The 27,964-nt window shown below is 48.5% G+C and overlaps 1 protein-coding gene across 1 annotated transcript in view; it reads right to left on the bottom strand.

The window, feature by feature from the left end:
* Positions 1–27,964, bottom strand: part of Mvb12b (multivesicular body subunit 12B) — a 163,185-nt gene that overhangs the window by 53,637 nt on the left and 81,584 nt on the right. The window contains exon 7 of the mRNA XM_036184112.1: positions 20,335–20,429. Coding sequence (XP_036040005.1) covers positions 20,335–20,429 — 95 coding nt within the window. The remainder of the gene's footprint in view (positions 1–20,334; positions 20,430–27,964) is intronic.

Here is a 27,964-nt window from a genome sequence, read left to right as displayed (position 1 = left end):
CTGGAAGAGCATGCACTCTTAACAGTGGAACCTTCCCTCCAGGTCCCCCTGCGCTGGGTTCTTACAGGAAGTGTCGGCCAAGCTCGAGTCCAGTGAAGACCTCAGGCCCATCAGCGCTGATGACTTCCAGGCTCCTATAAAGTGTCTGTTCTCAAAGGGAGCTCTGAGTGGTGAGGGTGAGGGGAGCTTCTGGAGGCACATCTGATACAAAGCTTTGCAGATAGGAAAACAAACTCTGGAGAATCGAGGCCACCTTCTAAAGTTAGGAAAGAAAGCACACCTGGGGGACTCAAGTTTGGCTAACCTGTGAACAGTGCACACCTGCCCAGGTGCTTGGGCTCTGCCTACCTACCCTCCCCAAGGATGGTAGGTGTTGAAGGTATGTCCCGAGCTGGTGGTGCTGTTTTGGGAGGAGGGGAGTATCTGGAAGAAGTCATCACTCACTGGAGGTGTGCCTTAGAATCTTTCCCTGCTGCTCCCCATCTTCCTCTTTGCTTCCTGGCCACCATGACGTGAAAGCTTCTGCTGTCTCACCCCAGCCACAGTGATGGAGTCAGCCAACTACAGAACCCAGTAAATCCTTCTAACTCTAAAGCTGTTTCTCTCAGGCATCTGTCACAGTGATGGGGAGCCAACACCTGGACTAGGCTCCTTCTGCGCTGAAGATAAACGCTGACAGCAGGGACGGCTGTAGATGCTGCTGGTGAAAGCCTTCCAGGCCAGGGACCACTGGCTCATAGTCTGGATTCCTGGTTTTCCCAGTTCAGTGACTGTATTTTCCTTACAGCTGAAACTCACTTTTAAAATTCAGAATGCCTACCACTAATGGGTGGCTCTACCACCCCAAGTATGTATTCCCACTTCCCTGAAGACTATGACTGTTCTCACCACTGTCTTGGCAGGATGGAGCCTCCTGCCCCACTGCCCCTGGCTGGGCTGAGACTCTTGCCATGTCTCACAAGAGGATGCACGACTACTGGCCATGTCTTTTGGGTTTTCATTATAAACACAGCTACAGATAGGAACTGCTCTCTCAGCTTGGATCCCAGAATGAGAAGACACATGGAACAGGGTCCCAGCCAACTTACAGCCAACCAATGGGTAATCTGAGTAATACATAAAGTAGGGTATGGTAAGCCATGTGAGCTGGGGGACTGTATGTTACTGCAGAGTATCTCAGCAAAGACTGATGGATACACTCATTTTAATATTCTCAACAATGGCACCCAATGTATGTGCTATTATGGATGAAATAAAAGATTTTAAAGGCCACTGTATTTACCCTGAAATCACATCCCCGCAGCACACACCTTTGAGAAACAATGCAACAATCTGAGAGAGAGGAAGGGAGAAGGGCAGGAAAAACACATGAAAGAATCAGCTCTGAAATGAGGAACCTCCAGAGCCACGAAGGCAAAATCCAGAAAGATCTGAATCATACTCTAGAACCAGGAGCCCTGTCACCAGCTTACAGCTGGCCGCACTCCTGTGTACATTACTGCTTAAAAGTGTGTATTAGGGGGGTTGGGGATTTAGCTCAGTGGTAGAGCGCTTGCCTAGCAAGCACAAGGCCCTGGGTTCGATCCACAGCTCTGGCAAAAAAAAAAAAAAAAAAAAGTGTGTAATAGGGGTGGGCAAGATGAATCTGTGGTTAAGGGTACTTGCCTCCAATCCTGAGGGCCTGAGTTTGATCCCCAGAACTCACATGGTGGGAGCACTGAGTCCCAAAGTTGTTCTCTGGCCTCCACAGGAGGTATGTGTACACACACCAAAAAAAAAAAAATTTTTAATGTTTGTATCAGTTGTAGGCAAATTCAGAATTGCTAATGTGTAGGCAAAGTACTTGTAAGAATCAAGGGATATTGGGAGATTTGGAGAAATCAAAGTCAAGAGGATAGTTCCCTGAGCAGGGTCATCATTATGAAACTACTCAGCCATTAACTCTTGTTAAAGCAAAATCCACTGACTGCCTTGCTGACCCATCTCTAATCTAGACATTTGGCACAATGGGTTCCATTCAGTGACCTAGAACTTTCAGTCTGCATGTATCCTGCTCTAATCATTAATGGTCCACTTGTTTGGCTCAGGTAAATGACATTTGCATATGCAAATTATGTCTAAATATTCTGTACTATTAATGCTAGCACTAATTACATAATAATAGTTACCAATTTCCACACAGATCAAACTTACAGTTTTGTAGCTATTAGGGAAATTGTGCTTTGTAATTAAGATAATCTTCATTTCCAGATGCTAATTAACTATATAATAATTAGTCTCACTCACTAATGCAAATGAAGGATTTTCATCTTTATTGATAAAGGAGTTACTTCTTATCGGTTAAGGAGCGGTCTCCCAAGAAATCTTGCCGAGAAATGCTTTTCCCTCTAAAGGTTAAAAGGTAAATCCATTTTTATCAGCCTCATTTGCAAATGCAAATGAGGCCTGATTAATCAAGGCGAAGATAAATGCGCTGGTCTTGTATCAAGACAGCTTGTATGGCTTACTGGGTTTCCCTCTACAAATACAGATAAACAGAGTCCTGCTCAACACCAGACCCTGCCGGTTAGTCCACCTTTTGTTTCTCCTTCAGACAACCGGAGGACCAAGAAACTGCGGTGGTGACTTACGTTCCAGCCACCGTGGGAACAGGGGAGCGGAGAATTTTGTGAGTAAATACACAGGCAAAAGGGAAACCATGTTTGCTCGGATTATTAAGTTTTCTGTGCTGCTACAGAACACAGACTGGCACCTCCCATCGTGACTAATGAGTGCTGCCTGGGCGCGAACAGAAGGGCTGACAGCCAGCGAGGCCTCGTTGGCAGGCCCCAGCCAGGGCCTCGCTGCATTCATCATCCGCTAAACCAATCCACCAATTCCACACCACCATTTGTCATTAATTATGCTAATCAGCACGCCATTACTCTCTGATGACACTGTAGCTGTTATTAGCTAGTTATGGCTTTTCAGAAGTACAGCGATTGTGTATGCACGGGCTGTGCCTGCATTAGCCTACAGGGAAGAAATGTCCAATTACAAAGAGAAGAAATTTGCTATTATCTTTTTATAACAAACCAATTTAGTAATTATAAAAGTCCCTGAACTCACACATTCTTTTTCTCCCCTTTCACCTAAAACATAATTGAAACCCCCAAACTTTGCTTTTCAAGAATTTTCTGAAAGAAGGAGTAAAACAGAGACATTTAAAAGCGGGGTTTGGGAACCACCTATGTATGTTTTGGGGGTACCTGGCCTCACAAGGTGTCCTCCCATCATACCTCTGAATTAGCAGGACTACTTTACTGTGGATATTTCAGCCATGCTAAGCTCTGAAAGATGGAAGCACACCCATGTGACCTTTCACAGCATGCTCACAGTGGATGAGGCTGCTCCATACGGATGCCAGACTGTGCCTGCCTCATCTGGCAGATACTCCCACAACAAGGATGGTGACAGCCCCCTTTAACCCCTCGCTCTCCTTGTGACGCTGGCAGCCTCTCAAATGACCTTGGAGATGCATGTGGTTTGGGGGAACAAAGGGACTGTCCCTGGGCATCACTGTGGACAGCAGTCATGGCCAGGCAAGGAAAGACCCTTTTCCAAAATGCCAGGCCTTGGCAAAAAGCTCACACTGACCCCTGGTGTCAGCAGGGCAAAGCTGTGGGCACTTGTCCAAAGCAGGTATCAATCCCAAGTCTCCGAACTCAGGCTGGGAGTCTTTAGCACTAGTTTGAGAAGCTTCAGCTGGATTAAGAGCTCATTAATATCATCAGAGTAAATGGGCCTATTAAAACATCTTTAAGCAGTATCTGAACATAAATCTCCCTAAACTATATTTAATGACTGTACTTAAGATACATTATATGCAAGTCTTAATGAGACATTAGATAGCATTTTGAAGATTAAAATTAGAGAATCCATATAAAGCCTGTCCACTTAATGTAGCCGTAAGCTATCCCGATGAACGCATTACTACCAAATTATACTGCATTAGAACAAATATTTTTAATCATGTCTGATTTATGCATTCCCTTTTTGCATAACTTTCATTTAAAAAATCCATTTGTAGTTTACAAAAGAGTGTATGTGAAAGATGCTAAGTTTCTGAAAGTATCACAGGAGGATGGAAAGAGACTCTTGGTGCTGTAGAATTCAACTGCTCAGGTTCCAATCACACTTCTTCCTGTGTGGTTTCTTGGGTGTGGCCACATACACTTGCCTTTAAATTTCCTTCAGACCAGAAGGAAAACAGAATTCAACCGAACATATTCTGAAGACTGGAATCAGCAAAATGGATGCATGTCACAGGTGCATCCAGGCACCCAGCACTCTGTGCCCTGCAGCTCTCTGCCTGTGTCCAGCACTTCATGGGCAGATCCAGGTGGACACCCTCTGCTGCAGCATGGCGACCTTCTGTTTGCCTTTGGTTCACCAGAGCCTGTGGAGGTGCCAGTGAAGTCCTGTTTCCATGCCAGAGCCCCGTGTAAAGACCACTTGGTGTGGCTACTGGAAGAGGGATGGCTTCCCCTGGGGATGGGGGGATTTAGAGTCCTTAAACAGACCAAATCCTCTCCAAGTCTGCTCAAACCAGAGCACATTTTTCAGCAGAGTGGCTGGGGTGCTGGCCTCACAAAGAGCTGTGGGTCACAAAAGGGAGCCACTGGGGTCTCTTTGGAAGACAAGTCAAAATTCAGATTATCTATACTGTATTTAAAAAACTACATAGCTTAATGAGATTTCTTCTTTTTCAAAGTTCTGGGGATGGAGCCTAGGGCGTCAGGCATGCTAGACAAGTGCTCTGCCACTAAGCCACACCCAAACCCAGCCTCAACCAAATGGGGAATTTTAATGGAAGAGAAAACTGGCTACCCCCTCCCACATGACCCTTGAATCAAGGAAGTGACTTGAGGATGGGAGCCCTGGAGGCTGAGTCTGTGAGGTGTCTCAGATCCTGCTGGCAGGAAACCTGAAGGTGGAGATACTGGCCAGGACTGGCTGTCATGAATATCACTGGGAGCAAGGATGACTCAGACCTGCTATCAGCTCAGATGCCTGGCAATAAACTGACACCTTGGAAGATGTGAGAACTAAATCGCTCCTGATGCCCTGTACCAAATGTGACCACCTTTCATGCAAGCTATTCAATTATGGAAGGCTTCTGGGATTATGCAAATCAAGACCAGTCAACCCACGACATTTCTCTTAATAGAATGAGATTATGCAGGCTCCCCCTACCCTCAAAAGAAGAAAGTAACACAATTCAAATACAGCAGTCATTAAAAGACTCCTCCCCTTGCTTGTGAACTGGGAAGCAGAGAGCCCAACTCTACTCTCTCTCTCCAGATAGCCTCTCCTAAAAAGGAACTACTCCATAACACGATTTTGCGTTTTTAACAGTGCAAACGAGGGCATTCTTCATAAACAACAGCCACGCTCCGTGTACAGGAGCTCCTTTTTTATTAGGGACACAGTGAGGAACAATGAGCAATGTGTTCTATTATTCTTTGTCAAATCACAAAACGCTACATTAGAATAACTGTGCTGGTCAATGTAATATAGTAGATTAAATTCAACTTCTGCAGAAAAACCACTGTAAAACAGCATGATAAGAAGGCTATAAAAAATTTAATTTTACTCCAAACTCCATCACAAAAAAAAAAAAAAACCGGTGTGAAAAGTAATTTTGCATAATCAGTACACGCCATCTGGAACAATTAACCGATTTCTATAGAAGTATGAGGATCAGTCATATCTGCTTATTAAAGATCAGAAATTATACAAGTAATAAATCCTTGAAAAAACTAAGCATACTCCCGCCTGTCAACGCTATTTTAACTTCAAATACTGAAGAACGCCTGATAAGGCTGAAAAGAAGAGATTAATATATGCAAATTACATCCAGCATTTAAAATCCCCACAACTGTCTCTGGTTTTCTGCCCCTTATTGCTGCCTTTATGTTTTATTCATACACCAACTCACCTGTCACTTCATAAGCTATAATATTATGGGGTATTATTAAACAGCATAAAGCCGTGCTTTAATTGGAAAGCTTCATTGCATTTTCCAATTATTTGGAGTAAATTAAAAGCAGATGCACATAGTTTAATAAAGAGTCTAATATCAGTTCCGGGAAATCAAAATTCATTGTCATTACTATGCCGTGATAGTTTTGCAAACTGTACTCAATTTCAGAGGTTTTCAAAAGAAAATCTGTCTATGCAATCTGTTAATTGTCATTCGGTTAATAACTGTTTAAATATCCAAACTACACAGCAGCTTCCTATTAAAAAATTAACTATAGGCTTCCAGCAAGCAAACAGACAGAGCGAGTGCTCCCGGCTGGGCTGGACTCTGCAGCCTTGGCGGCACCTTAAAACAATGGGTGGGCTGGGCTGAGACACCAGCACATTCAGCAGCAGCGCTGAGGACAAAGAAAGGCAATTCTGTACTTCTATCAGCACAGGGGTTACAGTCCTCACAGGCAGCTCTCTGTGGAAAAGGGTAGAAGCCGTTATAAATTGTGCTTTCAGAGGTCTGCACTGCTCAGCAAAAAATTAGCCTCCAAAGTTTTAATTGGTACACTCCAAATAAATCCTTTTAATGAGTGAATTAACTGATTCAGGGCACAAATATGGGGGAAAAATCAAAGAAAGCAAATGTTGTGAGCAATTTGTTCTTTAAAAATGGATCCCAAAGGGCTGTTCCCTGACTAGTTCACAGCCCTTGAATGGAGTGACCTGAGAGCTCTTGGCACCAGCTGGCCTCAGTGCCTACAAGTGGGCTGGATGGCCAGGCGAAAGGCTGTTTGCAAGACTTCTCTGAGTGCTTCTCAAGGGCCAGTCTTAAAGGTTAGTCCTGGTGAGGAATCCAGCGGGTGGATGGAGCCCAAAGCTACAAGTTGCAAACATACAAATACATGTAGCGAACGCATTTACAAATGGAGGGTCAGAGTGTGCGCCAATTGGTGCACTAACCTTTTCATTTCTGTACTAAGTGACAGACTTTCTCAAATCCTAGGTGTGTAAATTGTAATAGGACCAGCGGTAATTGACTTTTAAACTCCACCCACCACCAGGGCTACAATTAAGATCTGCTGCTCAGCAAAGTTCATAATTTGTAGGCTCTTTCCCCCAATCCAATTAAAACCCAAGTCTTCTGAGAAGGTAAGAGGTAGGATTTATACTGCAGCTCTCGTTTCAAAGGGCAGAGTGGCCACACCAATCTGGCAAAGCCAGTCCCCTGCAGGCCAGAAAGAACACAAGAGCTTTCTGCCCAATAGCTGAAAACCGTGTTCAGAGAGGAAGATAAAAGCAATTCTTGTGCAGTGATCCAAAAAATAGCATCTCTCCCCCCCCAAATTACTTGTTTTAATAAAGTAGACACACTGTGCCAACTCAACCATTTAATTATCTGCAAAAATGATGAGTCAAAACAATAGTTTGCAAAAATAAATGACTAACCTCTGATTAAAATGTCTGTCCTCATTAAATCAAAATAAAAGGTACAATATCTTTAAAAAAAAAAAAAGTAGCCTGAAGAAATGAGCCATCTCAGCCTTCGTTGCCTTACCTGTAACAGTGACCATGGCTTCCTGCCTGGACACTGGAGGAAGTTGACACAGGAACTTCCTGAGCACACATAAGATTCTATCTCAGATAAGCTGAGCAGGCCCAGAGGAATGAACCCAAACCCTTGAAACCTTAAAACATCTTTACCCTGTAAACTGGAGTCTCAGGCAGGTAGGCAGAGGCAGGAAGGCAGGTGTGCCCTCAGGACGCCGGGGGAGGTGCACAGTGGCTGGGTGAGAGCAGGACTCTGGGCAGGTCCAGGGTACCTACCTACTACCATCTCTGGATTGCCCCTGTGGATGTTATTTCTAATCTGATAAACGCCAGAAGAGAAAAAAAAAGTGATTCAAACTTACGAAAGAGAAAAGGGAACGGCAATGTTACATAACTCATCTCTAGACACATATCTGGACAAGACAGCATCAGGTGGGAAGGGCTCCAAGACTAGCTCCTCTTTGCAATAAGACCACATATACTGAGTAACTCCTGTGTACCTGGTCTGGGCTAGGTGTTCAGCATGCTGGGAAATGAGATGTTTTTATTTTGCTCTTTTAGATGAACTTTGTTTGTAAAGACAACTGTTTTGTGTGTGTTGTGTGTGTGTGTGTGTGTGTGTGTGTGTGTGTGTATACATGTGCTGTGGGATGTTCTGTATGTTAAATGTGTTGCTCTGATTGGTTAATAAATAAAACACTGATTGGCCAGTAGCCAGGCAGGAAGTATAGGTGGGACAAGGAGAGAAGAGAATTCTGGGAAGTGGAAGGCTGAGGCAGAGAGATCCTGCCAGCCACCATGAAAGTGAGATGCAAGGTACCAGTAAGCCACAAGCCACGTGCAACTTATAGATTAATAAAAATGGGTTAATTTAAGATAGAAGAACTAGATAGCAAGAAGCCTGCCACAGCCATACAGTTTGTAAGCAATACAAGTCTCTGGGTGTTTACTTGGTTGGGTCTGAGTAGCTGCAGGACTGCTGGGGTTTGGTGGGACCTGGAGAGAAACTCTCCAGCTACATACATGTGTGTGGAGGACAGAGGACAGGGGTCAGCCTCAGGTGTCATTACTCAGGAAGGCTGTCCACTTCAGTCTCCCACTGGCCTGGAGCCCTGCACTAAGCTAGGCTGCTTGCCATGAGCTCCAGGGAGCCTTGTCTCTGACTCCCGACACCCTCAGTTTTTTCCCTGTGGTTGCTGAGAGTTGGTTTCAGGTTCTCACACAAACCCTCTACTGACCGAACATCTTCCCTGCCCTGAATGACCCTGAACAAGACATGTTAGCCAAAGGTTGGGCTCCTTCCTTAGAACTGGGCAATCAAGCACAAGGCCAAAGTTTTGCAAGAACCAAAGCAACCAAGAAGCTCACTGGCCTAAGAAGCCACCTGCCCTGAGCCTACAAAGGTGAAACAGCAAGAGTTGGGGACCAGGTGACTCTCAAGACAAAGAGCCTTCTCTCAGGACAGAGTTCTGAGTAAACACATAAGGGAATGAACATAAAAGCCCCGTGTGTTTATTGCCTCTAGGTAGTGAGCAATTAAGGATGCCTACGGGTGTCACCAGAAGCGATGTGTAGGGCCAACAAGGCACGCTTTACTCTCTCATTCATGATTATGGATGTCGCATCGCCAGTGGATCAAGAGATTGCTCATGCTGTAAAGCATGCCAGGCGTGAGAAAGTGCTCACCAACAAAGGGTCTCACCTTGGAGGCGAGCTCAGCATCATTCACCATCTCAGAGACGATGGTCAGACACATCTTAGTGTGAAGAGTCTTGTTCTCTGTGACATGTGATAAGTAATTCCATCCCAATACCAGGCTGGAGGACAGAGGTGCTTTACTTATGTATTTGTTTGTTTGTTTGAAATAAATAACAAGGGGGCTTAGGATCATTACCGACTATAACCAAGAGGCAGGAAGAACCGCAGTGGACATGTGGAGCAGCGCTGAAGGAGAGCTGAGCTGGGTGGGGTGGGGTGGGGTGGGGTGGGGTGGGGTGGGGTGGGGGTCTCAGGTGCTCTGGCAGCAGCTTGCTGTTCTTAAGTGGGCTGGGAGCTCCTCTGTGCAGCTGTCAGAAGCTAGATGCATATGTCCCCAGAGAAGGAAGGACCCTGGTGTGAGACACTAGGCGGCTTCTGAGCTTATTACCTGCACCTGTGCGGCTGGTCCTGCTAATGCCTATGCCATTGCCTGGTAAATCTTAAGGCGCCAGCCTGAGCCTCACATCCTTGAGGCCAGGTAGGTACAGAAAGAGGGGTGTGTGAGGTGGAGGGAGTGGGCTGGGGATTCTCCAGAGGTGGCTGGAGCATAGCATTGGCAGCTGTTCCCTATTCCTGGCTCTGGCTTCAGTGAAGGCCTCTGGAGGCCTGTGCTAGAGAATGAACTTTGAGGAAGGAGAGGCAGGTGACACTGAGGTGGTCACCAGCTCAGATGGGACTCCTGCTGGTGGATAGAAGCAGGAACTCAAGGAACAGTAAAGCTCACAACAGGGAGGGGAATGTTGAGGGTTCAATCCCAGCACTTGAAGGCTTGGGGCTACCCACCAGCACTTGAAGGTTCACAGACCCACAAGGGGACACTGGTACCCACAGATCTCTAGACAGAGACTTACACAGCACACCAGTGTAGCCCCACCTACTGATAAGGGGTGTTGAAGATGCTTCCTATATTCCTTACCTGCCCTGGACAGGGCCTGAGAATGGCTGGGAGGGGCTGAGGGTGCTGTGGTATAACAACCCTCCTTTAGATGGATCCAATCCTCACCCAAACCTACCCACACCCCCTTCACAGAGAGGGAAACAAAGGCAGAGGGAGGACCCAACCCTCGCCCAAGGTCACTTCCAACCAAGTGGCCCTGGGCCCCCCAATCATGGTTCTGCCCACAGAGCCCATCATTCCTGATGCCCTTGGGACTTAGAGGCCAATCAACAATGTGTTCAAGGCCTCTCTCCAACCGGGTCCCAGAGGACGGGGCCACGCGTGATTTCAGACAGCGCTGAGGCCCAGCCTGATACCTGCTTGAATCATTTTGGGTTTGTACACTTTCACCCTTCAGTTCGACAAAGGGAAAGGAACACCCAGAAATCCGGACTGAACAAGAGTCATGGCCTCAGGACCTGATGTCCAAACATGAATTCAAATCTCAGCCCTGGTTGCAACTCCCAGCAGGTCCCTCCCTCCAAACTCCTCCTGCCACCTAGGAAAGGCTGTCTTGGGAAGGACATACATTTTAAATTAGTGACAAAGTGCACAAAAAAGTGCACACCAGAGCCCTGCACACATCAAGGACCAGGGTGGTGGGTATTATTAAATACATTATTTCAATTAACTCAACCCATTTTAATAAAGTAACACCAACTTCAGCTCCCTAAATGCCTTTAAATGAAAGAAGTTACCTTAATCACACCTTCTCCCTTCTCAGTTGATGGCTTATTACCAGGAGAGAAGCTGAGGGGAACAGAAGGTAAACCTGATACACAACCCTTTCCAGACAGCAGCGTCCAGAGCAAACCCCAGCAGGGCAGTCAAGAGCAGAAGAGCCGGGATTAAGTATACGTCCTTGGTTACTAGAATGTTTTGGGCCAGGTCTGCAATAGTGTTCTCTGCCAGAATGAGAAGGTAAACATCTGGGGAAGAGGGAGTTCCCAGACCACCCTTTCTCTGTCAGGGTGGTGTCTGGACAGAGTGCCGTGACATCTAAGGGCTGCAGATGCAAAGCAGCAGGCAGTACCTTAGACCATGGATATTGTTGAGTTGCACGTATCCATGGTACCTATGGCCCTGGGGGGTGTGACCACACCTGTCTCAGACAACTCAGCTGTTTTTGCCAAACTGACGTCGGAGATGGATGGGCTTCCATCCAGACCTGGTGCTCCTCAGATCTCTGGAAGGGAACTCAGCCTGAAGCTGCTCTGAGTCCCCACCAAGGTTCAGCCAAGGCCCCTTGTCTGCCTCACCTCTGGATTTAAGACATTGCTGCCCATGTTCCACCAGGCTTTCAAACCAAACACAGACTAAGGACACAGTGGGAGGCGGCTACCTTCTTAAGAGCTCTGAAGTACCTGCCACCTCATAATATTTTTATTTTCCACAATGACGAAACTGGAATGTGTCTTGATGCTCCCCACCTGCAGAGTGCAGGGGTACACACAAAGGCCTCGGCAGCCATCAGCCCCCATCAAGCATTTTTCCTGCAGACACTGAAGGCACATACAGGAAGATTTTATGGACGCTGGCAAGCCCTGCCTGCCTGCCACTTCCCTCCTTCCTGCCCCTAAGCCGTCATCCCGTCGCCTCCCCAAAAGGGCCTGTGGGCTGTCTGCCACGGAAAACAGCCCACTTCTAAGTGATGATGCGTGACGGCATCCTGGCTTCCAGAGGGGCTGGCTCGACTGTGGCAGAGAGCCTTGACTGCCTGACTTTCTGGACTGGGGTGGGAGAGGACATAGTTTCTCTAACATTCAGAAGAGAACATATCCATCAGACCTCTGTAAGGGAGAAGCAGGCTACAGTGAAGGCCATGCTAGGTACGTGCCAGTGTGTCCCAAGTCATCTTTGGGCTCCTCCACAGATCATGCCATGCAGAGAAAGGAAGTATGGACAGCACCCATATTCCTACACAGCTGTCTGCCTTGCAAACTGTTTTTCTATCAAGCCCTGCATCCTCCTTGCAATGGGGTGGGGTAGGACTGAACAGTTCTTGTACTTCTCAGGTGTGAGAGTAACTATAACATTGTGACCCCCGCCTGGACTATCATGATTCAAAGCTCAGGGGACGCTTGATGTATGTTGTTCAGTGTACAGCCTGGGAGGCTGTTCCAAGCAGCTCTCTCTCTGAAAGCTGGGTAGCATGTATCAAGATTCTGAACATGTGTCCCATCAGCGACATGATGGTTTGTTTGTCTACAGGTCTCTTGTTGATCACAGGAGCCCAGAGCCTGCCTTGGCCCTTGGAGTTGGAAACCATCAGAGGGTGAGCAGCCTTGCTCCTCCTGCGGATGTCATTTACTCTATCTTCCTGGCTTAGAAAGTGGAGAAGGCCACCTCCAGGCTTCTGAACAGGCGTCTGTCTGCTGAAGACACTCAGCACAGGCAGTGTGTTGTGAGCCAGGAAGATGGCAGCAGACTGAACGGGACTAAAGGCTTTGAGAGCAGCTTAACAATAGGTCTTTGAAGACAGTTCGGGAAAGGTAAGGGGCTCAACTGCTCTTGTGCCTGGTGCAAAAGCAAAGACAAAGGCAAGGACCAAGAGAGTGACCCGGGCTGGCAGGATGCAGGCGCCATGTCAGGGGGCAGTCAATCCAGGCAGGTGAGGTCTGGACAATGCAGTCACTAATGGCCTGGGGATATGGAGAGACATCTCAGTTTGACCTGAGAGGAATGAAGGGCCCAAGCTGTGCTTGGAGGAAGCATTTCCCACCGGGCAGCTAGAAGTGAGGGTTAGAAAAGGCCTGGTCAAACAGGAGAGCCGTGAGGCCACTCAGCTTGTCCAGGCACCTGCTTGGGCTGGATCACAAGCTTTATGAAGTGGGGATGCAGAAAACGAAGAAGGGCCATACCAGCACTCAGTGCTGAGGATTCACAGGGCACTGGCCAGCCATGGGCAGGGGTGTCAGGCTCAGTCCCTCTGTGGAGTCCTGCGGAAATGCTAGCAGCCGCAAAGCTCCAGAAGGCTTGAGCTCTGAGTGCTCTGTGAACGTGCCTGTGCGTAGTGTTCATTAACTCCGTGACATGGCGACCATGGTGAATGTACAAAAGCACATCCAATTAGCCAGGCCTCTGTGAGTATTTGCACTCTTAAATCTTTTTGCATTTCGAAAGGGTTAAAGCTTATTATTAGCATATAATTTACAGTCCTTTCTCCCAGGGAAGGAATAATGCACAGTAAATGCCACATTCATTTTAATAATACATGTTACAGTCTGTGCCCACATCTGCACAAAGGTAAAGGAGACAGATTTTTTTGACATGTCCCACTCTGCCATCTAAACACAGGCTTTTTGTTTCTTAAGTGACGGAAGGTTTAATCAAGAAAGCAGGCAATTCATCAATCGAAACAAGGCAGCGTGCGTGCGCCTGACAGCACACACATGGTTGTGTACAGAGCGAGCCTGGCCACCTGTCAACCACCCCTTTACAGCAGGATGTACAAATACACTGGGTGATCAATTCCCCATCCGCTTCTACTCAGCTCTTCTTTTCCTTATTATGTTTTTCTTTAGACTCAATTTCATTGTCAGTTGGGGCTGGGGCAGACGGGTAGACAAGGTGAGCCATGGCCAGCACAGGTGGTGACAAAAATTCCTCCCACCTCTGCCGCCACTTACTTCCACTTGACCTGAGAGCTGCTGTCAGTCACGCTCTTCACTGAGGTCAGGGACTTTCCCCACCTACTGCACTCGGTGGCTGTGTCAAGTTGCCACTCCCTGCCAGGACCTTCACTGCATACCCAGGAATTCACTTAACCCCTTTCTAACTTAGCCTGGGTGTCTCTGAGCACCCCATAGAGGATAAAGGGAAGCAGAGATCAGAAATGCAACATCACCCAGGCCATGAGAGCATGTCCACCAAAGACAAAGGCAGTGTCCCTCATGTGCTCCCACAATAGGCAAGGTTCTTTCCCTTGGTGGTGATTATTAGTGACCCACTCAACCCAGAGCATATGCACAAATGGAATCAAGTGCAAATCCTGTTACCCAAGACCTCACCCCTTTGCACCAGTGGCCAGGGTCAGCACACCACACAGGAGATCAGGTCTTCCCTGCTGTCAGAGCCTCAGATCTCTCACCCCAACCCTGCAAAGCTTCACTAAGACTCGAGACTTACTTTCAATGTTTTGTTTGGGCAATACAGCCTCACTCTACAGTTCAGATTGGCCCAGCGCTCACAGCAATCCCCATGCATAACCTCCTAAGTGCTAAGATTACAGGTATGAGCAATCACATCCAGTTTTATTTTTTTACCCTCCCTCCCCACCTAGAGAGAGGGGGGGGGGGAGGACTAATCACTCCAAATGAAAGGGACCATGTTTGGGACAAGGTGTTCTGCTCGTGTGGCTGGTGAGGTTTTAAACATGTAGCCCTTGAGACACACAGACTCTCTGCCATGAAGTACCCACCCCCCAAGACACTTCACCACAAGATGAAGAGCTGCTGGCAGAAATTTTATCCCATTGGATGAAATGTATAAATCACGAGTTTCATAATACTGATAATTAAATGTCCATCTTCCCATTTAAATGAGAACTGGATTAAAACTGCATGGAGAAAGGCTGATCCTCACAAATCATTAATTATTTTTAATTGCTTCATGCCTTCGCAGCCCACGTCAGAGTTCCACAGCTCATGCATAGATATTTGTTTCAGATAAAATTGTCTTCTTTTCTGCCCTGACCAGAGGATGGACTTCGCAACCCAAGCACCTCAGTCTTCCTTGGTATCAAGTGTCTTGAAAGGAGGTGGTTTTTAAGAGAGTAGCCATAGCGGTCAAGAAGGCAGCTTTTCTAGTAATCAAAGAGAAGCTGGGTGGTGGTGGGGGGAACCTAATGTTGGGGAGTGGGGAGCTGAAGCCACTGCCACCACAGCGAGCCAGGGCAGATCTGGGTGTGGCTTTCACTTCGGTGTATGGTCAGTGATGCTGATGGGCCAGTGATGCTGTTGGACACTAGCCCTGGTGTTTCTGTACTGTGGCGCTTCCTTGGGACCTGCATGTTGGGAAGTTTGGATTTCCTCACTTGACAGCTTTCATCTGTATTTGCTTAATTTTACTACCTTAAACTCCAATGTTAGCTTTTATTAAAAAAAACAACAACAACAACCTAGTTTTCTGGGGTTTAAAAGGCAACTGGAGGGAGGAGTGGGGAGGGGGAAACAATGTAATTATATTTTAATTTCAAAAAAATTTTAAGAGGCAATTTTGCAAAGCTTGTAACTGTAGCCTACAAAGGCCTGGGTGGCCCAGCTTCCACTGCTTTGGGGACTTGTTTGTTAGGCACATCTGCCACAGGACTGAAGAAGCACCCTGGATTAGGAAAGTGACATCAAGTCCCCTTGGTTAAGTCCCTCTTCACGGGGAGTCCTCTGGTACAGATGTGCCTTTCCTGGTAGACACCTGGCATACATAGTATTCCACTTACAAGCAGGAGGCTGGGAGGAGTACCCAGGGCCCTAGCTTGCATCTCACAAAGGTCTCAAGTGGATGTGGGTCCTTTTAACTGAGAATGGACACCCTTCCCTAGGGCTGCATGCCCTGTTCCTCAAACACCACTATCGGCACAGGAAGTTGGGGAGGGTGCTATGAACCCCCCAATGTAAATATTGATAGTTCTCTCATCCATGGATGAAGCTGCCCGATGGAGCTGCTACTTTCAATATGTATCTGTGGGATTATTATCCACCTGGGCATCTTACAGGCAGCAGAACTGAGGAGACAAGGCTGGCTGCAGCAAGACACGCACACGCAGAGCCGCTCGGTCATTTCTCAGCTTTCAGGAGAGCATACCTGGAGTTGTCCCCCAATTGCGGTGCTCTGGGAGGAAGGGTTATTCTCTGTGATCAGGAAGAAGGACACTTAGCACCTCCCAAAGCAAGCGGTACTTTTTATCTTACCCACCAGAGACCAAGAGTCAAATCCAGAACTCACTGCCAGAGAGCCAGCCAGCGGCACCCAGCACCCCATCCTATTCCCCACACCCTATCCTTTTCTCACACGCATGTTGATTTTGTTGTATGTATTTTGGGCTCTTCCTAAGGGCTCTCACCAACTGAGCACTGAAAATCCCAACACACTTCCCCTAAACCTACAGTCTTCTAAGAGTTTCACCAGAAACCCCCTTACAATAAAAGTGCACATCCTAAACCCTGTAGAGGATCGGAGTTTTATCCAGGGAGTTTTTTCCATTCAGAGTCCACAAACCATCATAGTTATCAAAAATGGAGGGGTGGTTTCCTAAGAACCTTTGATGTTAACCCAAGAGCCACTGAAACAGTATGCATGGCTGATGTCGAGTTGAGGCCCTTGCTCTGAGTGTGCCTTTTTTTCCCACAGGTACCTCTCTAGTTTAATAAACTACAACCCTGAGTCATGCTGGCTCGTCCTGAAATCCCTTTTAGTATCAAATCCAACAGTGTCCTGTTTTACTTGAGTCTAGTTCCTAAAAGAACCTACACACTTCAGGAAACAGCTGTGCCTCTCTGTCCAGGGATAAAATGCCAAAATAGAAAACTTTTAATTAATAAGAGATGCTGGGCCTGACAGATGGCTCAGTGGCTATTAGCCCTGGTTCTTCTTTCAGAGGCCCTGGGTTCAATTCCCAGGCCCCATGGGGGTGACATAACCATCTACAACTCCAGTTCCAGGGAATCTGGTGCCCTCTTCTGGCCTCTGTGAGCATTAAGCAGCACACAGTGCATGTACAGACATGCAGACAACACACTCATAGACATAAAATAAAAATAAACCAATCTTTTAAAAAGTAGCTTAAAAATAAGATATACTCAAAAAGAAAAACATTAGTCAGGGAAGTCTATAGGGTTGGTTATGGAAGATCTTGTCAGATCCACTTGTGACGCTGAGGCCAAGAGGCGCCTCAAGGGGCTGAGATCCAAAGGCACCTGCAGACAGATGGTCATAAGTCTATGGCGCTCACTCAGGAAAGGACTGCACGAGAGGACACAAGCAGCTCACCCACAGTCAGAGGAGAACGCCTTGAACATGTCGGTGTGGCTCTTTCCAGAATCTATATCTTAAAAATGAGATCTCGCCAGGCAGTGGTGGCGCACACCTTTAATCCAGCACTCGGGAGGCAGAGGCAGGCGGATCTCTGTGAGTTCGAGGCCAGCCTGGTCTACAGAGCGAGATCCAGGAAAAGTGCAAAGCTATACAGAGAAACCCTGTCTCGAAAAACAAAAAACAAACAAAAAAATGAAAATTCAGCTGTCATGTTTTTTGTTTTTGTTTTTCTTACTTGGCAACATTCTGTGTGCTTTATTTATGGCTAGCTTTAAAAGCCAGGCCACTGGAAAGACAGTTTGTAGGGCATCCTTGTACTGGACATGTGAGAGATACTTCCTACACCTTCTCTACCCACTTCACAGTATTACTTTTAAAAGCAACAGTCCTCATCCTGGTGGGCACTCCCCTCTTCTGATAGGTGAGAATGCACATCTGTAAGAACTTTGTAGAAGGCAGTCCCAGGAGAGGAGGGTGAGGACCAAAGAACCACTCCACAGCTTGTTTTGCGGGGAGGGGCTCGAGAGGGGCCCAAGGGATATAAACAGTTTAGAATTTTAGCACTGAGCCAAAGTTCCTCACTCTCTTCCAGGAGCAAGAAATAACCCTCTGGCCTGAGCAGATCATGGCCAAGCTGCCTGACAAGTGCTGAGCACTGAAAACCACTGGGTGGGTATGAAAGGGAAGGCCTCGGGGACAGGCTGGCTGGAGCAGGTGGCCATAGGCCATGGAAGCGGTCAGGTGGCAGACCACGTGATTATGCACTGAAGGGTTCTCACTCTGTTTCTGGGCAGAGCAGATGCTGGCTTAGTACTTCTCTGCCTGCCTGGCAGTATCCTGGGTGGTCTCTGCTGCCGCCACAGAAGCCTGAGCTAAGGCTCTCTGTGTAGGCATCAGGGTGGGAGGAGACTGTCCTGGCCCAGGAAAGAGGGATCCGTACTACTAAATGCCACTGAACAAACACTGGAAAGTAAGTGTCCCCACACCTATCCAACAGGACTGCCTTCTTTACATTTCTAGTTACATTGTTTTGATATCTCCTTATCTCAGCACAGGGCTGTAAGTTGGACAAATGGCTATCGATATCTTCAGGAACCACAGAGAGCATGCCAGAAGTTTGCATCAGGGCTGAGCACTGAAAAGTGGAGTGGACTGTGCTGGTGGCTGGGAGGAGATAGTCTGGCAATCCGTGTCATGATTGGCTGAACTCCTACTGTGGGGGCTCAGAACTGGGCTAAGCTGACTGGGGCACATGGCACCTTAACTGTTTTTGGACTAAACCTCTGGAAACCCTTTCTTTATGCCAAACTGAGATGTGTCACTTGGTATCAGATAGTGTTTATGTGGGGGTCTCTGTGCCCTTGAGTCAAACAAGACAGAGGCAGGCAGCCAGTAGGGGAGCCAGGATGGAAGGAGGCAGATGAACTTCCCAGACCTCGGCCCAGTTACCATGGGGAGCCTTGTGGAGCCCCGGGGCCTGTAGGGTACTTCTGGTGGCACTGTGAGAGCCTGCTCCTGGCAGAGAGGTCTGGTGCCTCCAGCTGCCAGGGAGACTTGAGCTCTGTGGCCTGGACTGAAGCCTCAACTACCTCTGGAGAGGAAGTCCCACAGATTGTCATTTACATAAAGGAGACTGGAAGTTTCTGACATTTTCCCCTGTGTCCCGAGGCTGTTACCTTGCTATTACTAAACCAGCAGCTGAGATGAGCCCAGTCAACACTTCATCAAAGCTACACTGAAGAACCAGTGGGCCAGAGGCAGAGGGAACATTCCAACCAGACCAGAGCATGTGCCGTGCGTGTGGGCCATTTGCTGAGGAAGCATGAACAGCTGGGAAGCCCATCAAAGGACACAGGGATGGTGGGTGCTGCCCAGTGTCAAAGCCAGAAGGTTTGCAAGCTGCCGAGGAAAAGAAGTGTGTGCGGGCACCGTCCTTGCTTGGTCTGAGGAGTGGACCTGGGTTTCACAGTCCTGTTATGAACCGCTCTGCCACTGAGCATATGGGAATAGTCAGCTTTTGTACAGAACAGGCCAACTTCCCACACTTGTCAAGTCCCCTTAAGACGCCCCTAAAACAGCCATGGTGCAGAAGCCATGCTCCCCAGAGACGCTTTCTTAGACACACACTCACCCTCCCGTCCTGGCTCCTGGAGTACAGCCAGGGCCTAGACTTGGGGCTCCCCTCCCACCAGGAGTGTCGCCAAGAAATGGAACAGCGTGCCTCTGCTTTCACTTCCAAACCTATTAGGTAGTGATCATAACAAGGGAAACGTGCACTGACAAGAATTATGCCACTGTTGGAGTTCATCTATTTAGTACCTTCAAGTTGCAGTTTTTAGAAAAAAGAGAGAGGGAGAGGGAGAGAGAGGGGGAGATTACCTTTTAAATAACCGATTCATTATGGGACACGAATGAATGTCATGTTCCTGTGTTCGAGATGTCACTCAGCATTAAGGATGTGTGCTGGTAAGTGGCAACCATTTACCACATTCTCTTGACAGACAGACACCCCTGTCTGGGCCCAGCGACGGGAGGTGTTTGTGGGTTTCCTGTGTTCTTAGCGAGTCACCTGTATGGCCTCACACCCCATGAATCTCGGTTCTGCAGCGAGGCCACCCCACTTCCCCTCCCTGGTGAAGTTCCTGCCACAGTAACACTGTCCATTTCCAGGCTGAGTACAGAGGCCACAGGCACAGACTGGGGAGTGAGGGGGAGAGGCTGTGTCCCCGCTGGACACATGCAGGCTGTGAGAAGCCTGAGGTGAGGAGAGGCAGGAACAGGGCAGCCTGGCACTGCTCTGTATGCGGTGAGTATCCCCCAGCCTTCCTTCAGCCTCAAATACCCACACATGGTCCATTGTCAGCTGCCAGATGTGCATTTGACCTTTCTCTAAGTTCCAACACACAGGAGAGGGAAGGCCAGGTCCTGCAGGGAAGGGCCAGGCAGGCCTAGGGTGGGGGAGGGGAGGGGAGTGAGAAGTAGCAGCATGGAGAAAGTGGCCACAGGCACAGCTCTGCACTGGCCTGTTATAGTGGCCCGCATACCTGATATGGCATACAGATTGGAGAGCTGGTACTCATAGTCTGTACTGGTGTTGTTTCTGCCTCGGAAGGTAGCCGGTAGTGTTAGTGAGATGTGCCTAGAGAGACAGGAGAGAAAGGTGGTTACAGGAGTGTGCAGTGGCCCCTGGACCCAGAAAGCACATGATGTCATCTGTAGTTGACCAGAAAGCACATGATGTCATCCGTAGTTGACCAGAAAGCACATGATGTCATCTGTAGTTGACCAGAAAGCACATGATGTCATCCGTAGTTGACCAGCAGTGGGCAGTGGCCAGGGCAGGTACTTCTGTAGACCTCCATCTTCTCCCCCAGCCTTGGCGCTCTCAAGGAACCAGCAGCCATTTTCTTCCACCTTTAGGGCATTCCACAGAGACAGGGAGTCTGGCCTGGGGCCTCAGTGTGGCATATAATGCCTCAGTATGACCGAAACACCCAGGCTCAGAACAGCGGCTTCCACAGCTGGCCAGGATTTTATTATCAGGTCAGCTGAGGAGACTAGCAACCTCTGGCAGTGAGCATGGCACCCTGCTTTGAGCCACTGTGTCCTGTGCCCCCTCGGCTGGAGGACTCAGGAGGTGCTCAGGAAAGCCCCTTCCGTAAGTCCACAAAGCTGGTAGGAGCCTGTGAGCACAGAGTGGAAGTGAGCCTGTGTCAAGAACATTCACATTCCTCAACATGCTCACGTTGCCTCCAGCCAATACTGGCAAGGAGAGCTATTGTGTTGGGGTACAGGGCCCAGCAGGTGCCGGCAACCAAGCACCACTAGCTTCCTGGAAGGATGCCTAGGAGCTGGCTTGGAATAGCTCAGTCACCTATGCTCGGGCTATCCCCAGCTATTGTTCAAAGCAAAGATGCTGGTGGGGTGATCACGTGAGAATTCCTGTTCACCCTTCAAGGCCTCACCCGCCTGCCTGAATGGATCTCTCCAGGCTGAGCAGTACTCAACAGCAGGGCCAGATCTCAACTCTGCACCATTTGCTAGGGCAGTTTCTATCTCAGAGCAATTACTGAACACTTGTCAACCCAACCAAGTGTTGAACTTAATCCTCTTGGTCCTTCTGTGGCACCAACTGCCACTGGCTCACTCATCAAACTTCTCTGTGTGGCGTTTCCCAAATGGACCTGTGTGTCCCCTGCTTCTCTGCCATGGAGAGAGGCAGTTGGGCGAAGGAAGAAGGCAGGAGCTGTGGCAGCCACGGTGGCCACAGCGGCCACGGCAGCCAGGAACTCACGAGGGGAAAGGGAAGTTTCTGTTCATGTACATGGGGTGACATGAGGGGCATGGGATGTGCAACTAGGAGAGTGCAAAGACAGGCCTAGATCTTTGAGGAAGGAGCCACTCAGCGGACAAGTATTAAACAGAAATCAAGTTTCTATGTTGTTTGCACACACTCCTCTCTCAGGAAGGAAGCAGGGACTTGGGGCTGAGGAGAGATCCCCAGTGCTCAGGTAAGAGGAGCTGAGTCTGGAGTTCCGGTTCCTAGTGTCAGACACAGGGTGCCAGCCTCACATCCAACGCCTAACTTCTCCACAGATGATCACTTACAGAGGAGTAACAGGCTCCTCCACAGCAAAACCAGTAAGAAATTTGGGAATGAGAGACAGCGGATCCCTATGTCTTCTAGAGGTAATAGCAACTATTACTATTATTTAAAGCTATGCTGCCTTAGAACTTGGCCATCAGGATGGAGAGAGGTCATTCAGGCAGGATGGCAGTGTCCTGGCCATATTTCTGAAGCCAGCAATGCCACAGACTCAAGATCCCTGCCACATACTAGCACAGCAACCCCAAGTGACAGCTCACTGTACACAGATGGACAGCTAGTGGCCTGGCCTCTGTGGGTCAAGGACACTGCCCTCCAGACTTCACTGGATGTGGGATTCAATCTTAGTACTAGCACTCTGGAGCTGGATGGTCTCTGAAGGATGTGCCATCTCCCAGAACACAAAGGTTGTTATGTAAGCAGAGCAGGAACCACTCACAGTGAACCCTTTAACTTGGTACGAGGGTTAATCTTGTCAACTTGATGCCATTTTCCATCTCTATGGAAACGAGTCTCTGGGCATGCCAGGAAGGGAGTTTCCAGATTAGGTTGAGGTGGGAAGCCTTACCCCAACTACGAGTGGCACCATGCCACAGGCTGGGGTCCCTGGTTGAACAAGGAGAAAACAAGCTGTGTGGTGGTGCTCATCTGTGCTTCCTGACTATGGACACAGTGACCAGGCACCGCAGCTGTCCCCACGCCTTCACCATTATGGCAGACTCTACCCTCAGAAGGTGAGCCCAAATAAACCTTCCTTCCTCAAGTTACCGCCGCCCTAAAGTCCTGGTTCCTGAGGCCTGAGAGTAGAACGAGTGCCGGACCACCAGGACTTTCCTCTGCTGTGGACCGCATCTCACAGGCCCTGCCAGCTTAGCCCAGCTCCCACCCCACATTCGCCAATCCCAGCTTCAGCTTTTTGTGCCTGCTCAGGCCTTTGCACTTGCTATTTCTATCTGCCAGGAACACTCTTTTGTAGCTTCCCAGAGGCTGGTTTCTCTGGCCAGGCCGCCTCACAGATGCCTGCCTTGGCTACCGGTAAAGAGATGCCCCCTCCCGTGAATTCTTTTCTAATGATGCCCCCCCCCTTGCTTCCTGCACAGCCCTCCCTCTGTGGAAAAGAATTTGATCCCCATCACTTCTTCTCCCCTCGAGAGCCCCAGTGCTGAGAACAAAGCCCTGTACAGCCACACTTGCATACTTCAGGGGAGATCCTGTAAAATTATCTAGGACTTGCTGAATGAATAAATTCGATTTTGACTTGTAATTAGGGATAATTTTGGGACTCTTCCAGCAAGGTTCCCCACTTGCCTCTTTCTCATCCTCAGGACTGGGCTGGTTAGTGGTTTGGAAAATGCAGTGCCCTCTGACTCAACAGTCAATACTTTCCTTGTAGCATGGCTTATAAAGCCAATGCTAGCAAACAATGGGGACAGTTAAAGCTCCAGTACAACTGTGTGCTCAAACAGTTCAAGGCCTTTGTACAAATCTTAGGAGATTGCTGGATGGACCAAGCTGGCACCCATGAAAAAGAGGGGACAGTCTAGTTTCCACATTGAAACTGGAACCTGCTGGCACCAGGCACTCACCAAATCCAGAGCATGGCACTGCACTGTGGCGGAGAAGGGAGGGCAGGGCTTCACAGGGGCCAGTCCATTTGCTTAGCTCTTGAGCAGCCATGTCAAAGGCTGCACAGCTTCAAATGCCACCAAGATATTCCAGGCGGTGACCTGGTGCCCAAGGTGTAACAGAAACTGCAGGATCACGGAGTGGACTCCATAGGCAGACACAGTGGCTGTGGAGACACCCCTAACGACCAGGAAATCTAAGAGGCAAGCTGCCCTCCCCTCAGGAGTCTTGGGGATCAACACTGCTACTTGAGTCAGGTAACAATTTGTCCACCATCTGGTTGACAGAAAGCCATCGGCGCAGCCTCCAAGCCCTAGAGAGCCTTTGCCCAGCTTTCCTTCCTCAGGACCTGCCCTGGGGAGACAGGCCGAACCCACAGGACTGGGGCTAGATCTGCTTCTGGAACCATTACATCAGTGTAGAGGGGCTGGCGTTTTTGTAACAGATGAGCATCACGCTGTGCCAACAACAGCTCCAGCTAAATAGATGCTAAGGGAAATTTCATTCTTGCCCCGGAGTCAGTGTGAGGCACCTTATTCAATTAACATGGCCACTAAGCCTCAGACAGCCCTGTACAAAAGCCCTTCAGTTACAGATGACATTTTATTATGTGACAGTAGTTGCCAGCACAATTTATTTCTTTTGATTCTGCCTTTTCCTTGCTAATTTAAATCCGTATTTTCTAGTGTTGATTCCAGGTCTATGTGAATTCTTAAAATGTGACCATCAATCTTGTGGACCCAGTGGTCACAAGGAATGGGGATGGTGCTGCTGGGCAGCAGCAGACCCTCCATCTCTGCAAACTGCTGAGGACGGCGGGGGGTGGGGGGTGGGGGTGAGGGGGAGCCGCAGAAGCGAGGGGGCAGTGGCTAACATGCAGCCAGAGATGGCTGATGTTGTCATGTCCTGTCCCCTGTACAGGCATGCACAGCTCCCTTTGCTTTGTCACCTTCCGAGGCAGCAGACTCCCATGTGTACTCCAGGGACCAGGGGCTCCTGAGATTCCGGATGGGGTCCAAGGCCATAACACTTACCACAATATTGAGCTATTTGACTTTCCTTAAAAAGCATAAACCGGGGGATTTAGCTCAGTGGTAGAGCGCAAGGCCCTGGGTTTGATCCTCAGCTCCACAAAAAAACAAAACAAACAAACAAAAACAAAACAAAACAAAAAAACCCAAAACCAACCAACCAACCAAACAAACAAAAAAAACCAAGCCATGTGTGGTAGCTTACACCTACAATCCTAGCATACAAGAGGCAGGAAGACTGCTGTGAGCGCTAAGCCAGCCTGGGTTATATAATCAATTCTAAGCCAGCTTCATAAACAAAACAAAACAAGGAAACAAAATCCAAACTAGCACAAACTAAAAAAATTAATAAACGGACTTTGAAATCATGCACCTAAAAACTGAACGGAGGCCTGGGCAGCTAGCTCAACAGTTAAAAGCACAGCATGCTCTTGTGGAGCACCCACATCAGATGGCTTATAACTATCCACAACTCCAGCTCCAAGGGCCCCAACACCCTCTTCTGGATTCTGCAGGCACCTGCACTTACATGTACACACCACACATAGAAATACTCACACACATAATCACAAAATAATAAAAACAAATGTTTTTAAAATGACAACAAATGCTGGTCCTGGAGAAAATGGGCACAAACCTGGCTTTCGCCTTGGGGCGTATTCAGAACTTACTGGAAGGGACCCCACACAGCGGGGACTCCCACACAGCGGGGACTCCCACACAGCGGGGACTCCCACACAGCGGGGACCCCCACACAGCGGGGGCTCCCTTCCAGACCCCGGGTAGGCACAGACCACACCAAACACCAGTTTCCACGGAGAGACCCTTTATTAAGCAGGAAGAAAAGTTGAAGTGTCTGCTTTCTGACTCGAAAACAGCAGCCAATGATGCTGCAGGTGTCATTTTAAGAGGAGAAGAAGGGGAGGCCTCTGTTAGGATGGGCTAGGATGCAGTGGTAGAGGAGATGGGGGTGAGGGGAAGGGGAGGGGGGAAGAGAAAGGGGGAGGGACATCTGTCCAAAGGGACAGAGGACGGCCTCTGGATAGAGAGGAACAGGCATGGCCCTTAGGCAAATGGCGGTTTATAAAGGGAAAGGGGAAACCCAAGTTAGGATGAGGTGTTTAATTTTAATTGGACATGTTAATTAGGTGAATCAAAGGGAGCTTTTGATTGCTGGACCTTGGTAGTCAGCCTCAGGAGGAGGAAGTGGCCAAACTGACCAAATAGACCTTGGTGGCTAGCTTTGGGACTGTAATCTAAAGGATTTTAGCAAGGCAGAGGGAATGGGAGAAGGGCAAGGCCTGCCGGAGCCATGCTCACCATGCTGGGCAGTCTCTTCACTTACAACCTAACAGAAGCTACCCTAGGATAGAATGACCATAGCATTGGAACTGACGCATCCCTAAGGAAAAACAAATACCAAATTTGCCATTGACTGACTAATCATGAGTCAGGAGTGACATGCATGTTCACAGCACAGTGCAGCCCTTTTTACCTTCAGAACAGCTGGAGTGAGGAAGATGGATATTGGCAACTGTTGGCAAGGACATGGGTAGCCAGATCCTTCAGGTGGCACCGGCAGGAGCAGCAGTACACTCATGTCAGAAAGCAGTTTCACTTTAGTTTTTCAAAGTTGGCTACTCCTAGTCACATAATGTACCGAGGAGGAAAAATGGAAGTGTGTGTTTGTTCACAAATGTACTCTGGCTTGATTTGCCATAGTGAAAATACTAAGATCAAGACAGATGTGTAATTCCAGGTGATTGGGCTGGGTGACTTGTCATACTATGCTGTCACCCATCAATTAAAGAGGAACAGACAAAATGCAAAATGGATCAATCTCAGGGCAGCTTTGTTGAGAAAAACAGGATAGAAGGGAATATGTATGAGATGACAGCATTTCTAGAATATTCTAGAAAATGCATATAATCCAGAGCCAGACCAGTGGTTGCCCAGAGGAGGAGGGATGCTTTACAGGGGTGCACAGAGGGCTTGTGGGGGACACACTTGTGACCTTGGTTTTGGTGAGGGTCTCACATGTGTACACACATCCACATTCAAACATATATACAGCTTACAACATGCAAATCCCACTTCAACAAAGCAACAACACTCTCCTGTGTAAGAGTGAAGACCTGTGAAGCAAAGATGAGGGAGCTCATGGAATTCCAGAGCAGGCAACAGGGCCTTCAGACTCTCCCTGTCACACTGAGTGACAGGAGGAGGGCAGAGACTCCGAGTCTGAAAGGTAACAAGCGGTGTCATGAAAACCTTTTCACTTCTTCCAGTTGAAGACACTGCAAAGCATTGCCTCCTCTTTCTCTGGAATAAGTGCATTAAAACTGGAGCTGCCAACCCAGCTACTAAGGAGGCTGAAGCCGGAGGATTACTTGGTTCAGAAGTTCAGGGCTAGCCTGGCAACATAGTGAGCTCCTGGATCAAAAACACAAACACAAAAGAAAACAACGAAAACCAAATGCTCCAGGTGATTTCAAGCGTAGGAATGAGAAGCAGACAGGGTAAATAAAACACTGGATGATTCGCTCCCTCTGGGAACGTGAGGCAGTGAGAACTGTGGGAAATGGGCGCTTTAGATAGAAACAACGATCTGGAAAGGCAGTATGCAATCCCTGACCAGCTCAGGAGCCAGGTGCTGAGGTTGCCCCAGACTGCTGAGGGGTGGGGTGGGAGCTCCTTAGCCACTGGGCTAAGAAGGTGGACATAGTTTGCTGGATGTTGATTTGGGTGCCAACTCTGCACGGACTGTGAAGGTGCACGAAAACCTGAAGACACTGTAAAGCCACCATGGAAAGTTACACAGACATGAAGCAGTGAGTGTGGGGGTTAGGGCTGGGAGGGGCTGAGTGAGGGACTGGGGAGACCATGTGTGGAGTGGAACCTCAGCTGGCAGGAACAAGTCTTTGAGCTTTGACGACTTCCCAACATTAACCGGGGGCAGAACAAGAAGGGAAGAGTGAGCTGGGTGAGTTAACACAGCTGCTAGGCAGTTCCAAAACAGCATGTCATGACCAGCCCTGAGGGACAAGCTACTTCTGCACATAGGTGCAGTGTCAACAGGCCAGAAGAGTGTCCAGTCTTGTGTCATCACAATAATCCTGAAGGGAGAGCATACCCACCCATGCTTTTCACTGCTAGTGTTTCCAACAAACAACGGCAAAGCCAGGGCAGACTCTCAAAGCTGTGGGCAGGACTCTAGCAGAGGCACAGGGGACAGCCCCAGCACAGCACTAATGTGATAGCTGTCTTACCATCTACGCCATGCGTCTGGGGGACTGGGGGACATGACCCTGGGCAGTGCATGAAGGAGAGTTGAGGACAGCAGAAGAAGGATGGAAACGCACCAGTAACTGAGTTAAAGTGGTGGCGGCGAGGCAAACGGCTACATGAAAT

This window comes from Onychomys torridus, chromosome 4 (assembly GCF_903995425.1).
Source record: "Onychomys torridus chromosome 4, mOncTor1.1, whole genome shotgun sequence".
Taxonomy (NCBI): Eukaryota; Metazoa; Chordata; class Mammalia; order Rodentia; family Cricetidae; genus Onychomys; species Onychomys torridus.
This window is presented reverse-complemented; position numbering and strand designations above follow the sequence as displayed.